The sequence below is a fragment of the Rhinolophus sinicus genome, linkage group LG05, assembly GCF_036562045.2.
Source record: "Rhinolophus sinicus isolate RSC01 linkage group LG05, ASM3656204v1, whole genome shotgun sequence".
In the NCBI taxonomy this organism is placed as follows: Eukaryota; Metazoa; Chordata; class Mammalia; order Chiroptera; family Rhinolophidae; genus Rhinolophus; species Rhinolophus sinicus.
In genome coordinates this window covers 18,971,407-18,985,199 of record NC_133755.1, presented here as the reverse complement: position 1 = coordinate 18,985,199, position 13,793 = coordinate 18,971,407, and the positions used below count along the sequence as shown (strand labels likewise).

Here is a 13,793-nt window from a genome sequence, read left to right as displayed (position 1 = left end):
ATATTTCTTTATCCTCCCTTAAAACAACAGTACATGTTTTAATATTACCTTATTATAAAGCAGCTCATTGTTCAAACCTTTCAGTTCTATAAGTAAAATCCTGTCCTCTGTGATAGTATGTAATTTCTTACTTTTAGTATCCCTGATAGTTCTTAGTAAGGGTAAAAGAGCTGGCGATTGATCCCTTTCATGCTTGCTGACTAAGTGAAATATGAAAAATCTATAATATGCTATGTATGGTACTATGGCATCCAGACTACATCGTGATTCTATTCTAGATTAACAGTTTTTCAGGTTCAATGTGATGAAATATCTGCATTGGATACATATAAGTTCCCTTTTAATTTGAAATAGTCAAGATTTTCTTGGAGCACAGTCCATTTTTTTGCATAATAATTATATTTATTCAAGTAAATAATTAAGAACCTCCTATATATTAGCCACTGAAAGATGCAAAAAAGTAAGAATACACGTTCCTTGCCCTTAAGATGCCTACAGCCAAATATAAGAGGCAACTACGTATGAAACAAATAACTGTAAAAGAGATATGGAAGAATGATAATTGAAGTTCAGTGTTATAAGAATATATAGAGAAAGGAGAAGAACGAGTTACAATGGCTAACTGAGAAAATAAGGAGAACTACTGAGTCAGGCTGTACAAAAAGTATTAGATATAAAATGGAAATTATATTTCATGCTACTTTTAATATGAAGCTTACAACACAGCATGCGTGCAACCTCACGGACTATTACATGGTGTAAGTTGCCACACTGCTTTACTAGTAATAACTTTATTCAAAAAGTCAAACGAATCCAACTGCAGGCACCTGGTAAGATTTAAACTAAAGCTTCGTTTGGTTTGTTGTTAATTTTCAGGTGAGGAAAAAAAAAACCCTACAAAATAGATATCACATCAACATACAAATATAATACAACACTAAGAGACATGTAAACAGCATTATAGCTTAGTGGTCAATGGCTACATTTGGCTTTTGGCAAGTCACACCTAAATCTGTATTGCAGCTCTGCTGCTCACTAACTTATGTGACCTTGGAAAGTATTTAATCTAAGTCTCGATGTCCTCATCTGTAAAATGGGATTATTAAAAAACGTACCTCATAGGGAAGATTAAATGAGCTTATAAAAAACATTTTGTTGTGCCTTGCACATAATACTTAGTATTAGCTAATACTATTATATTCCCCCAATTTAGCAACCATCACCAAACTTTATATTGAGTTCATTTTCGCCTATGCATGGGGAAATGTGTCTCCTGAATACATGCAGAGATCAATTTCTTTGATTAGGAATTAAACAGACTTTGAGTAAAAATAAAAATTTATTCTTCAGTGCTAACAATTGTGGTATGCAACTTAAATATTTTTATATGTAGTTCTCTAGTTAAGTACTTAAAATTATACATTTCCAACTGCAGCACTATATCCAGGTACTGGGTAGAAAAGGTTTTGAGATTGAACTAGACATTCTTAATTTACATTGATTCTAACAGAATTCTAACCTATGAATTAGAAAACCATGTCATTAAAACCATTTAACAGATCACAAAGCTAGTATAACCTAATTTAAAGTCAATGGAAGAACTGAAGACAAAATGCCTTGGTCAAAATACAGTGTGTTAAGTGAAACAGTGAGTTGATACTAAAGGTATCAGATAGGAATAAATCCTATGTTACACACATGAATCCACAATGAGTATGCCTAGAGCATTTCCCGAAAGCTGTTCAATGTAATAAGGGCAATGATGATAATGATTTTAACTATATAGTAACTGGAAATTTCAAAGAGAATATTCTTTGATATTCTAAGTCCAAAAGTGGAGAATTTGGGGTAATTTATATGGAGCAGTCTGAAAAATATAAAGGGTATAATACAAACTCAAGTGGAATGTTGAATAATAAATCTGAGGCATAAAGGATAAGATCAGTGAAAGCAACATAAAAATATCCTATTAAAGTAAAAAATGTATCGCTTTTATACAGGAAGGCCTATTCAAAGATCTACATCAGGTTTCAAACAACTTCCTTTTAAAATAAGGTATCATATATATTATATATAACTACCACAAAAATCACTTAGTAGAAAGCATACTTACAGAGCAATAAAAAAATTTATCCTGGTATGTTCATTTATAGTAAATTTAGCCCTCTTGAAATAAACAAAGGTCATAGCCAAAAGATACTATGGGGAAAAAAGTTAAAAATTAATATTAATGTTTTGCTTTCATAAGTAAAACCGTTTCAAAAGTTATCTTTGAGATAAATAATAAGCTAAAACAATAAAGCATTATTTATCCTTATTATAGAATTACCTATTTATTTGAGTCCTTATTTTTTGGCTTCCTGTAATCTATGTAAACAGTGAGAAATAGCTCTTGACCATTAATCATGATTAAGATTATAACTAGAATGAAGTCTTAAATTTTATTATTGCCAATATTTTTGAGCTAAAACCCGTTTTTTTCTATCTTAAATTTCAAACCTATAGAGAAGTTGAAATAATCATAAAACGAATAACCATACATCCTTCACCTAGATTCACCAATTTTTAATATGTTGCCACATTAGCTTGATGTATATGTATATATGTTATTTTTTCCCTGAACCATTTGAGTTAGTTACAGACATCCATGCTCACTTTTCAAAATAATCTTTAAAAAAATAACTTCTAATCAGAAATTAGAATAACATGGCTCTATTTTCATTGAAAAAGTGTTTGAATATATTATTAGAAAGTCACGTCTAGCCTGGTATTAGGATGCCATGCCAAGTTCTGCCATTTAAATTAAAAACAAGTTATAATACTGATGTATTAGATTCCCTCTCATAAAATACCTCTTCATCCTACCTTCACAGGATTGGCCACAAAGGAGATTCCAAGTTTTCAATGTAATTTTCAGTAGAGGACCATTGAAAATAATGTTAAGATACAGTGTTCCTGGTTAGTTATTTTTAAAGCACTGCCCTCTGCTGTCCAACAACTTTAATTACTGTAATGCACTTAAAACTGTAAAGTTTAAAACTACACCACCACAGGTACTGAGTATTTGATATTAATGAATTACCGTTAATTTTTAAAAGTGTTAGTGACATTGTAATTATGTTTTAAAAGATCTCATCTTTTAGACATACATCTTGAAATATTTATGGATAAAATGTTAGGATAAAATGTTAGGATGTCTGAGATTTGCTTTTGGGGAGAGGGATTAGAAGAAACAAGAATGGCCAACAGTTGATTGCTGTAGTGAGATGCTAGGCACATGGAAGATCTTTGTTCTAACCTTTCTACCCTAAATTGCTCATGGTTGAAATTTCCAACAAAACAAAACTTCTCCAATTTTATCTTTGTTATATTAAACTTGAAATAAAAAAGTTCACATCAACATTAACTTAGTGGGTATTTAATCATAAAGCTAGTCTTCCATTCATTCCCTTTTCTGTTGGTTGGAACATTATGTTAAGTATGATGTGAAGTCATGTCAAATTTTCTGATATGACTACCTGGTCTAAGATGGCATTTATGAAGCTGAAATCATAACTGTTCAGCTAAATCCAAAGAGAATAGAAACATTACAGTCCCTACTACATAAGTTAGCATCATAATTTTTTTTAATGAAACTTTGATTCCTAAAGGAACATGAAAAACTAATTTTACTCTACAAGATTATTGGGATTTGTTTTATCTACATTAACTACAAAATATTAAAGTAGGGCTGGCCCGGTGGCTCAGGTGGTTGGAACTCCATGCTCCTAACACTGAGGTCGCTGGTTCCATTCCCACATGGGCCAGTGAGCTGCGCCCTCTACAGCTAAGATTGTGAACAACAGCTCTCCCTGGAGCTGGGCTGCCGTGAGCAGCAGGAGGTTGGCGTGAGCTGCTGTGTGCTGCCATGAGTGGCCGGTGGCCAGCATAAGTGGCCAGCAGCCAGCGTGAGTGGCCGGCAGCCATCGAGAGCAGCCAGCGTGAGCTGCTTTGAGCAGCCGACTAATGACCGGCAACCAACTGCCTCAGCCGGGGGGAGCACAAGGCTCATAATACCAGCATGGGCCAGGGAGCTGTGTCCTACACAACTAGACTGAGAAACAATGGCTTGAACCGGAGTGGGAGAGGGGGAAGCAGAAGAAGGGGGAAAAAAAAAATTAAAGTGTATAACAGACTGCCTTAGTGGAATGAATCTCAGAATAGTCTTTCTCCACAGCCTGATAAAAGGTAATAATTCTGGTCAAAACATATTAAGTCTATACTGATTCTTGTTTTCAGTCAAACAGATACAGTCTTAAGGTTATTTAAATCTAATCAATAAGATTCTACAATTTCTCAAAATATAGAATGAATCTATGGTATATGCTAATTTAAAAAAATATGTAAGGATTCCACTTTGAAGGAGCAATGCAGGCTAGTTCTTTTTCTAACTTTAATTAATTAGAAAATTCTTATAAGGTTTCATTAAAGTTCTGATGGTCTAGTAACATAATAACATTGGTTAATAATTACACTGTTACCAAATTTACCTTGTCTGCAATTTTACAGCAGCAGTCCATCCATAAGAAATCTTGAATTAAATCATCATCTACAATAAAAAATAGCTATAACTTATATTTTAAAGATAGAATGTTTCCTTTGAAGAATTAATTTCTACATATGGAGATTATAAATGATGCTGCGAAATCAAACACAAATGGCTGAAACAGTGTTGTCTAAGGCATAGTTTTCAGTTCTTTGGTTTATTTACCATTGCAAGCACTATACAAAAGCTACTGCTTTATTCTTCATCTTCCCGTCTGATTTGCCCTAATCTATAGCTCAGACTGTAGGGGGAATGGGAGAAGTGTTTGATTTACTGAATATCACAATAGCTCTTTGAGGAATATGTCTTGGGTAACTCTTGATTAGCTCTTTGTTACTTTCCAAAATCAATCTTTAATAGGTGGAAAGGGAATCTGATAAAAGAGAACTCAGTCTTTAAGCAATAATGACTAATGAATACTCTGTTTTCTAAATACATTTTATATTTTTCTACTTCTTTCTCCTTTTAGATCCCAGGGTATTTTTAGTTTTGGATCCTTCTTCTCTTTTCCTATTTATCTCTGTCCAATTATCTATTATTCAAATACACATGAAAATGCCTATATAAAGAAGATTCATAATTCTTTCGTTACTTGTAATTAACATTTAATTTTGGAGAAACTGAGATTGTGACAAAAAGATCAACAAAGAAAAATACTGTTAAAAGAATAACATCCAGAAAGGTAAAAAACACTTATTTTAATTTTAAATGGCTAAAATATATAACCCAAAAATACATGGATAATTGCAGAATATAATCTGAGAAAAATCTGCTTTTTTCCATTTACCTCTTTCATTTTAAGTAACAAAGCACAACTTCTTCATATTAATTCTCACATCCTAGAAATATCATCAGTATAGTCAAATATATGAAAAGTTCCAAAAATAAGTACTGATTTTCTGAGAATAATTAATTTGTCTTAATTTCAGTTCTATTTCTTAAATTACCTAAAACGGTAGTCAGGTCTTTTCTCTTCTCAGGTTATGAATAATAAAAAAGTTTGTGGGTAATAGTTTTGTTTTAATAAAGAGAGAGGGAAACTAACATCATTCTAGATCCTGACTGGGTACATCCTCATAGTTCTACATTTTTCTACTTACATTACTTACGTTTTTTCTTCTTATCTCATCTTCTTATTTTGCTTTTCTTTAAATCTTAACCAGTTTGCCCTCATTTTTTAAAATTTCTATCCTTTCAAAGGGCAAATATTCTTGTCCCCAACTCTCTCCTCTTACCTGCATCTGCCTTTCTCTATAAAAAAAGGAAGCTTGTTACCTAGATATACAAATTGTGGTATCTTACTTGACTTGATTCATTCCCACACCTACTTACCAGGATCTGTCTATCCTACCCTTTATTCTAATCTGTCTACCTTACTTCAAAAAAAAAATTAAAAAATAAAAATAAAAAATCCCTTCTCCTCCTTGGCCAGAAGTACTATAAAGAAGTTTATTTTTGGTGATTTTTAAGAAATTTATCATCAAAGTAGCACTCACTATCTTGTGATCTGAACAAACTCAAACTCAATTTTATTATATGACTATGATGATAAAGCATAGTTAATTTTTAATATTCCCCAGATACAATACTGAAATTTCTCTATGTTGACTAACCTTCCCAGTTTGCTCAGTTTTAGCACTGAAAGCCTTGGGAAACTCCTCAAACTGGGCCAGTTGCCTCTGCTGAGATTTCACAAAGTATTTTACTTTAATTTTACATTAAACTCTTGCGATGAACTTGACTTGCTCAGAATTTACATTTGACCTGGATTTAAACAGTCTAGAAGCAAGATGAGTCTGAATTTCTAATCCAAAAGCAATAAAAATAAACAAACCCAACATTAAAAAAAAGACTAAGTAAAACAAAAATAAATTTGGTTGATGAGAAATTTGACAGAAAATCACAGCATCCTCTTTGATTATTATAAAAATGATAAAATAGATCTTTACATTGTCTCATTTTTAAGTACTTTCTAATTACCACTATTACAGTATTTTAAACCTACCAAATAATTTAAAGAAAGCAGTCATTTCCTGACGCTGTATAACTAGACAGGGTCCTTTGGGGCGTTTAGACTTGTTGCTATTATGTGCATTTTTTTCAGATGCTGGCCAAACATCTTTAAAAATAGGACGCTTCAGATTAATGGTTTTTTTAGGCTGATGTGACCTACTTGACCCTGATTTTACATAAACAGTGACAGTAGGTGGTGTCTCACAATACAGCTGATTATGCCTCATTTTGGTTTCCCAAGATTCCTGTAAAAATAAAACATACAATTATTTATCATACTTACTCATTTTTACATAAAAACAACTAACTGGATGACACCACCAGATGCAGTCATATGAAATGTTACTGAACTCACTACTAAAATGTTATTTATGACAGTGACTCACATGAGAAAGTGCTTTTAGAATTCACTGCCAGGAAATGTTATGTGTCCTATGGGTAACAGATATATACCTCCCCTTTCCAAGAAATAAGGTCCTGTGTACCATTTTGCTTTGACTATGAGGAAACTCAAAACCAAATCTGAAAATTAATTATGGAAACTATGCTGAATTTATGAGGTGTGACTAAGAAATACAGTGAATGTTTATATTTACAAAAAATTAATACAGTAAAAGACACATTGCCATTAATCCCCCTCAAAATACTCCCCCTCGCTTCCCATCGTTCTTGCCACTTTCTGAAGCGGTTCTGGAAGTCCTCTTTCATGAGTGACTTTAGTTGTACTGTTGTGGCTGCCTCGATGTCCTGAATCGATTCAAAATGTTTACCTTTCCTGGTCATTTTGACTTTGGGGAAGAGCCAGCAGTCGCACAGTGCCAGGTCCAGTGAATAAGGTGGATGAGGACACACTGTAATGTTTTTATTTGACAGAAATTGCTGCACCAGAAGCGATGTGTGACACGGATTACAGTAAATGCTGTTGCCGAGTGCCATCCAAAGGAAAGGCAGCGATCTTAAGTAAGGGAAGTGGCATGTCAAAACTTAGTAACAGTGTGTGACAAGTTTCAACTTGTTTGGTGTAAGTTCTGTGTGAGCTATGGTTGGGAGGTGTTTTAAAGTGTGTCATAAATCATCCTACATCCTGACAACACTCCATGTCACACATCGCTTCTGGTACGGCAATTTGTCAAATAAAAACATTACAGTGTGTCCTCATCCACCTTATTCAGCGGATCTGGCACCATGCAACTTCTGGTTCGTCCCCCAAGTCAAAATGATTCAGGACAAAGAGGCAGCCACGACAGTGCAACTAAAGACACTCACAAAAGAGGACTTCCAGAACTGCTTCAGAAAGTGGCAAGAACGATGGGTTAAGTGTGTTCAAAGCGAGGGGGGGTGTTTTGAGGGGAATTAATGGCAATATGTCGTTTACTGTAATAACTTTTTAATTTAAATATTCACCGTATAGTTTGATCATACCTCATACAATCTATTTGTGATATCCTTTTTTCCTGATAATTTTTTTATTCTGCTTGTATTGACATGATTTTATCATATGGTTGTTATATGCCACCTCAAATTTTTTATAGAACAAGGCCAACTATTCCCAGAGCTTAATTATGATCAATATCAAGTATTATATTAAAAAGCAACCCCTCCACACACACAAAATATATTTTTTCTTCCTGGTAAATTCCTTGATGTTACAAAATTCACTTATTCAATAGCATTTATTGGTATTTATTGGAAAGTTAAAAACAATTCCAGCAAAGAGATATATAGAATATGTACTTTAAGGGATTCTTATAAATTGATCACTCTAATATTTAAAGTTGTGAGTGTATGACCATGTTATTTGAGTGTCTGATTATAAGTAAGTGTACATGAATGTACAGTGTTACAATCTAACAAAATCTGAAACAAAGTTAATCCATCAATATTTAACAATACACAAATAACTACCATGTTTGGTGGTAATTAGTTCATATAATTACTACAGTTAGTATTACTTTTGTGTTCAAAGCATTTATAAGGTAATAAGAAATGGAGGTAGAAATAGGCAAAGCAGGAAACTACTCTAAAGCCCTAATTAGAACCTCTGAATCCATAACTCACAGTGACCCAAGCAGCCATGCCTCCCTTGGTGTTCAAGGAGTTAGGTACAGATTCTCCTTCCTGACCCTCAGAAACTTCCCTGCTGAAGGAAGGAATGGAAAATAAGATTGGATGTAGTGGGGCTAGATCCAACACAATGTGAGCCACATATATAATTCTGTATTTTAAGGCCACATTTAAAAAGTTCAAATAAACAAGTTAATTTAGTAATATATTTTATGTAACTTAGTATATCCAAAATATCATTTTAACATGTAATCAACATAAAAATTGAAATATTTTACATTCCTTTTATTTCATACTAAGTCTGAAATCTTGTGTGTATTTACACTTACAGTATCTCTCCATTTGGATGCTAAATTTCCAACAGTTAAAATGAAATGTAGCTCTACCAAAACAACGAAGGAGTGTGTACAGAAAAAATATTTCACATCCTTCAGTATTTAATTTTAGATTAAAACTTCAATTCTTCAGTTGCACTAGCTGCATTTCAAGTGCTCAATAGCCACATGTGGCTAGTGGTTACCGTATTAGACAGCTTTGGGCTAGATTATGAAGAACTAGGCAGAGAAAACTATATTCAATTGATTCTATAATTGCTTCTTCTCTATTTTGTTTCCTTTTTCTTCACCCCTCCCCCACCCCCATGTTTCTTCCTACATGGTTAAGGTCCAACCAAACCAAAGGCAATTACGGAGGTAGGGGTGCAACAAACTCCACAGAAAAAGAGAGGGGTGACAAACTGAGCCTTGAGACTTGTGTAAGAACTTTCTGCTCTTTCCTACCCACCTCATCTGGGAGACAGCTGGAGGCCTCATCTGCATCTTTTTCTCAATGTTTAAGAGCAGCCTTACAATCTAGATGAAAAAAAACTAAATAGTCAGGCTTTTCAAATTGGAGTGCTGAGGCGGAATGTACCAGAATATAGGATAACTGTGGCATATCTTCCAGGAGATAAGTTTTACTCAATGTTAAGTAACTTAAAATAGTGTTATATTAAAACAACCATGGATACATCATGTCATGAAATGCAAATTTTCTCTCTATCAAAAGATAAACATCATCCTCACAGCTTTACACTATTCCACTAAATCCTGATGTAAGTGTTGGGATACTTCATATAAAATGGGAAACAGAAAGAGAAGGAAATGTCTGAAATTCTCCAAATAAAGATTCATTGACGTTAATAAGCAAACATTGGCAGGAAAGGTATGGAAAAGACACTTAAGGAGAGGAGCTATCAATGCTATGTTCTTGGTCAAACTCTAATTTGAGGTACCGTTTCCCCGAAAATAAGACCTAGCCAGACAATCAGCTCTAATGAGTTTTTTGGAGCAAACATTAATATGACTTGGTATTATATTATATTATACTATATGATATCCAGTCTTATAGTAAAATAAGACCTGGTATTCTATTCTATTCTATTCTATTCTATTCTATTCTATTCTATTCTACCCAGTCTTATAGGAAAATAAGACTGGGTTTTATATTAATTTTTGCTCCAAAAGACACATTAGAGCTGATTGTCCGGCTAGGTCTTATTTTCGGGGAAACATGGTAGCTTTTAATTTTGTTCTTCACTTAGATATACTAAGAGAATGAGAGTTCTGATAAGCAAGCAGGACTTGGAAAGGCATGAAAGACAAATTAAAATATAGGCCATTTCAGGAAAGGGCAAGAGATAGGGAAGGAGGGGGAACGAGAAGAAACTATGCTCATATGGGAAAACCCTTTAATGAATTCTTACATGGACTCCACCAACACAAAAAAACCGTACCAGAATTCATACTTGAATAGACTGTCTGGGATTTTTTTTTTTGTAAATAGACAACAGCTAATCTACAGGCATCTGAAATAATTTCTTCTCTCTGGGGGTAGTATAAAGATGGGGGGTGGTTCACAGAATCATACAATAGAAGTAGTAGTTTGGGGATTCATCTGCCTATATGAAAAAAATCTAATATCCATTGGCAATTCAGGGCAGGCAGGTAAGCCTTAACTGCAGCTTTACACTGAGCACTTAATATGTGCCAGACACTATGGTAAAAGTTTTACATGCATTATCTCATTTAATTCTCAAAACATCTCTATAAGGTAGGTATTATTTTATCCTTATTTTCGAGATGAGAAGTTTGAGACTTAGAGAAATTAAGAAATTTGCCCATGGCACATGATTAGTGAGTGAAAAAGCTAGGAGTTGAATCCAGGACTGTCTGACACCAAAGCCCCGTATTTTTCAACTACTAAAGAACTGTATTAAAGATTAAATGAAATCATGTGTAGAACATTTGACACATAGTAAGCAGTTCAATGTTACTGTCACCTTGCCAGAAAAACATAAACCCAGCTATAAGGTTACACTTTATAAAAATTTAATTCTAGTATTTGCAGTATAAGTGTGCACAAGAAATTATGACTTAGTGGCTAAATAAGCAATTGCTGTGGAGAAGAAAGATGGGCTAATCACCTTTTTGCTAAAATAACTCTTAAAAAAGAGTCCTTATTGAAATGACTACAGCATTTTTCTCTATCATAACACTGAATCTAATTATTGAAAAACAATACAGCAAATTTAGGAAAAATATTTTGGCAAACTTGCTGGAAGCTTTGCTGGGGGCTATAATCAAATCTCTACAATTTTGATGTTTATTTTTTTCTAATTTAATCACCTAATGGTCAAAGAACACTTTTAGCCTCAGCCAAGTGCTAAGTCCTACAGTGTTTATAAAATTACAGGGCACAATTGTTTCAGTAAATTTTAATCTGATTAGAAATACAACCCACTGGTGAATAAAGCAATACAATTCAATGAAGTGGTGGGAATAAATGGAAACTAGATTGAACAGAATTAAAGGAGTGATGTGCTAGAAAACATGACAATTAGAAGGAAGAAAATGAACAGCAGCTAGAAGGGCCAACAGTCAAATGAGGATTTTTTTTTTTTTTTTTTTTTAAAGACAGGGTTCTTAAGTGTGACTGAAGCCAAAAGGGCAGAGCTAGTTGAGAGTATGTTAAAATACTGGAGAACGGACCTGGATTAAGACCGGATTCAATCTCACTAGTTTTGTGACCTTAGGCTATTTAAATGCTGGGACCAGAGGTTCCACTTAGGATATTGAAATAAAAGTACCTATGTTTGTTTTTCTTTTTAAGAACCTGCCTGGTACATAGTATTTAATAAAAATTATCTATTATTAGGCATTGTTAATACATATTTTGTAGGATTAATGAGGAAAGGAACAAGTATATGGATAATGCCTAGCCTAGTGCTGAATGCTTAGCAAAAACTCAATACGTAGCAGCACTACTACTGTATCTTTTTTTTACAGGAAATGTGTCTTTCAAGGAAGGAAGGGTCTGAACATCACAGCCAAATTTCGCCTCAACTAATAGAACTTAAATGTTAAAAAATTAAAAGATTTTAGGTATTTTAAAATGTGCTCATGTCAGAGAATAAAATTTGTGAATAGACAGGATCTCAATTTTAATATAGCATGGGTTTTACCAGTCTTTCAATGTTAAATTCGTTTTTTTTCATGTTTGTTTGTTTTTTCAGTTGAAGCTAGTTGGCCTTTGGTGGCACCGAAAACTTAAGAAAAGGATTTTGTCAATTTTGAGATACAGCAGCTCAAGATTCTGGGGCAGACGCTCCTGGGCGAAAAGATGTTTACTGTGACACAAGGTAGAAAGAGGCTGGACAATGAAAACACACGAACCTCAGCCCCGAGGGACCACAGGCGGGCGGCGCGCTCTCATCAGGCCCGGTCTTCCCAGCAGGTAGGGGAGCAACGAGGGCCCGCGGCAGGGCACCTGGGGACCGGGGACGCGCGCCCTCTCCGTCGCCCCCTTCCCTCCCCAGCCCAGCAGCCGGCCCCACCCGCTCGGCCCGGGAGCCAGGAGCCGACGAGACGCCCACACACTGACCACGGGAGGCGCCGCCCCTGCTTTACGAGCACCGCAGGCGCCTCGCGGTCTTTCTCGCGCTCGCCAGCCGCGAGCGGCCCGGGGGCCCGACCTCCACGCCTCCCGCCCCCGCCGGTCTCCCAAACCCCAGCTCCAAGAGTGTGTTCCCGTCGCTGCGAGTCCACCTGAGGTGACTCACGGGCCGAAGTGTGTGGGGAAGGGGCTGAGACGCCGCCACAGCCTCACACACGGTGGGCGGCGGGGCTAGGTGTGAGAAGGAACAACAGAAACTGGAGTCGCCGACGAGGCCCGAAGCCGGGGCGCCGGAGGAAGGTACCTGCGAATATCGGGCTGGTGAGAGGGGTCGGGGGAACAGTCCGCCTCCCCCAGATGCACCCGGGCCTCAGACGGTTGCCCGCAGGTTGCTCCACCTCGACCTCCCGCCAATTGGGAGCGAGGCCGGCGTGGGCCAATCAGCGCGCAAAGCCCACCGCAGGGGGCGGGGCCGGCCCAAAGCTGCGCGCGCCTCGCCTGCGGACACGGCTTCCAGCGCATCTACCGTTATCCTACCTTGCTCAACCTCCGACCAGGCAAAGCGAAACGCCACGACCCACCCAGACCTCCTTTTGTCTCCTACGTAAACCCTTTCCCTTGGACACCTATTAACGTCAGGCTTGTTATTAGAGCCATTTATCTTCCCTCCAGCTAGATGGAGAGGCCCTATGTTAAAATAATTATATGAACGGAGAAAGAGACCACTTAAACTAAAAACAGGTGTGAATACTGTGGTTCCGTCAGAAGGGGTAATGTACATTCTGTTAAATCTGTTCTAAGCTGTAAATTCTTCTACAGGAACCTTTTTTGTGGCCTCAACCTAACACTTGCCCAGGTGCCTGGGATGTAGTAGGTGCATAATAAATGTTGAATAAAAGGATTTTTCAGTTTTTAAATTTTTTTCGCATGACATAATGTATGACCTTTTTTCCCTTGTTAACATATGGCCCTTTTTCATGTTGCTAGCCTTTATAATTTTAATAACTGCATAATACTCAAGTGGCTGGACCAATTTTAACACTATCTAAATTTCACTTTTGTTGAAGAAACACTATAAAAGAGCATAATGATAAAACTTTACATGGATACTTATATAGAATCAGTTTGTCTTATTCATTGTTCACTCTGCCAGGAATGCTGTCACTTTCAAATCCCTTTAACCACTTTTTAGCTGTTT

The 13,793-nt window shown here is 35.9% G+C and overlaps 1 protein-coding gene across 4 annotated transcripts in view; it reads right to left on the bottom strand.

The window, feature by feature from the left end:
* The window catches only part of SPDYA (speedy/RINGO cell cycle regulator family member A), a 30,045-nt gene extending 17,017 nt beyond the window's left edge, over positions 1–13,028 (bottom strand). The window contains exons 1-6 of one of the 4 annotated variants that reach the window (XM_074331836.1): positions 12,900–12,999; positions 9,446–9,513; positions 8,657–8,738; positions 6,591–6,843; positions 4,530–4,588; positions 2,114–2,199 (exon numbers count right to left, since the gene is read on the bottom strand). In XM_074331836.1, the coding sequence (XP_074187937.1) occupies positions 2,114–2,199; positions 4,530–4,588; positions 6,591–6,843; positions 8,657–8,738; positions 9,446–9,480 (515 nt within the window). In that variant the 5' untranslated portion in view covers positions 9,481–9,513; positions 12,900–12,999. Of the gene's footprint in view, positions 1–2,113; positions 2,200–4,529; positions 4,589–6,590; positions 6,844–8,656; positions 8,739–9,445 lie in introns of all 4 variants that reach the window. The other 3 variants (XM_074331835.1, XM_074331837.1, XM_019735365.2) reach the window with 3 other exon arrangements.
* Between the last annotated feature and the right edge of the window lie 765 nt (positions 13,029–13,793).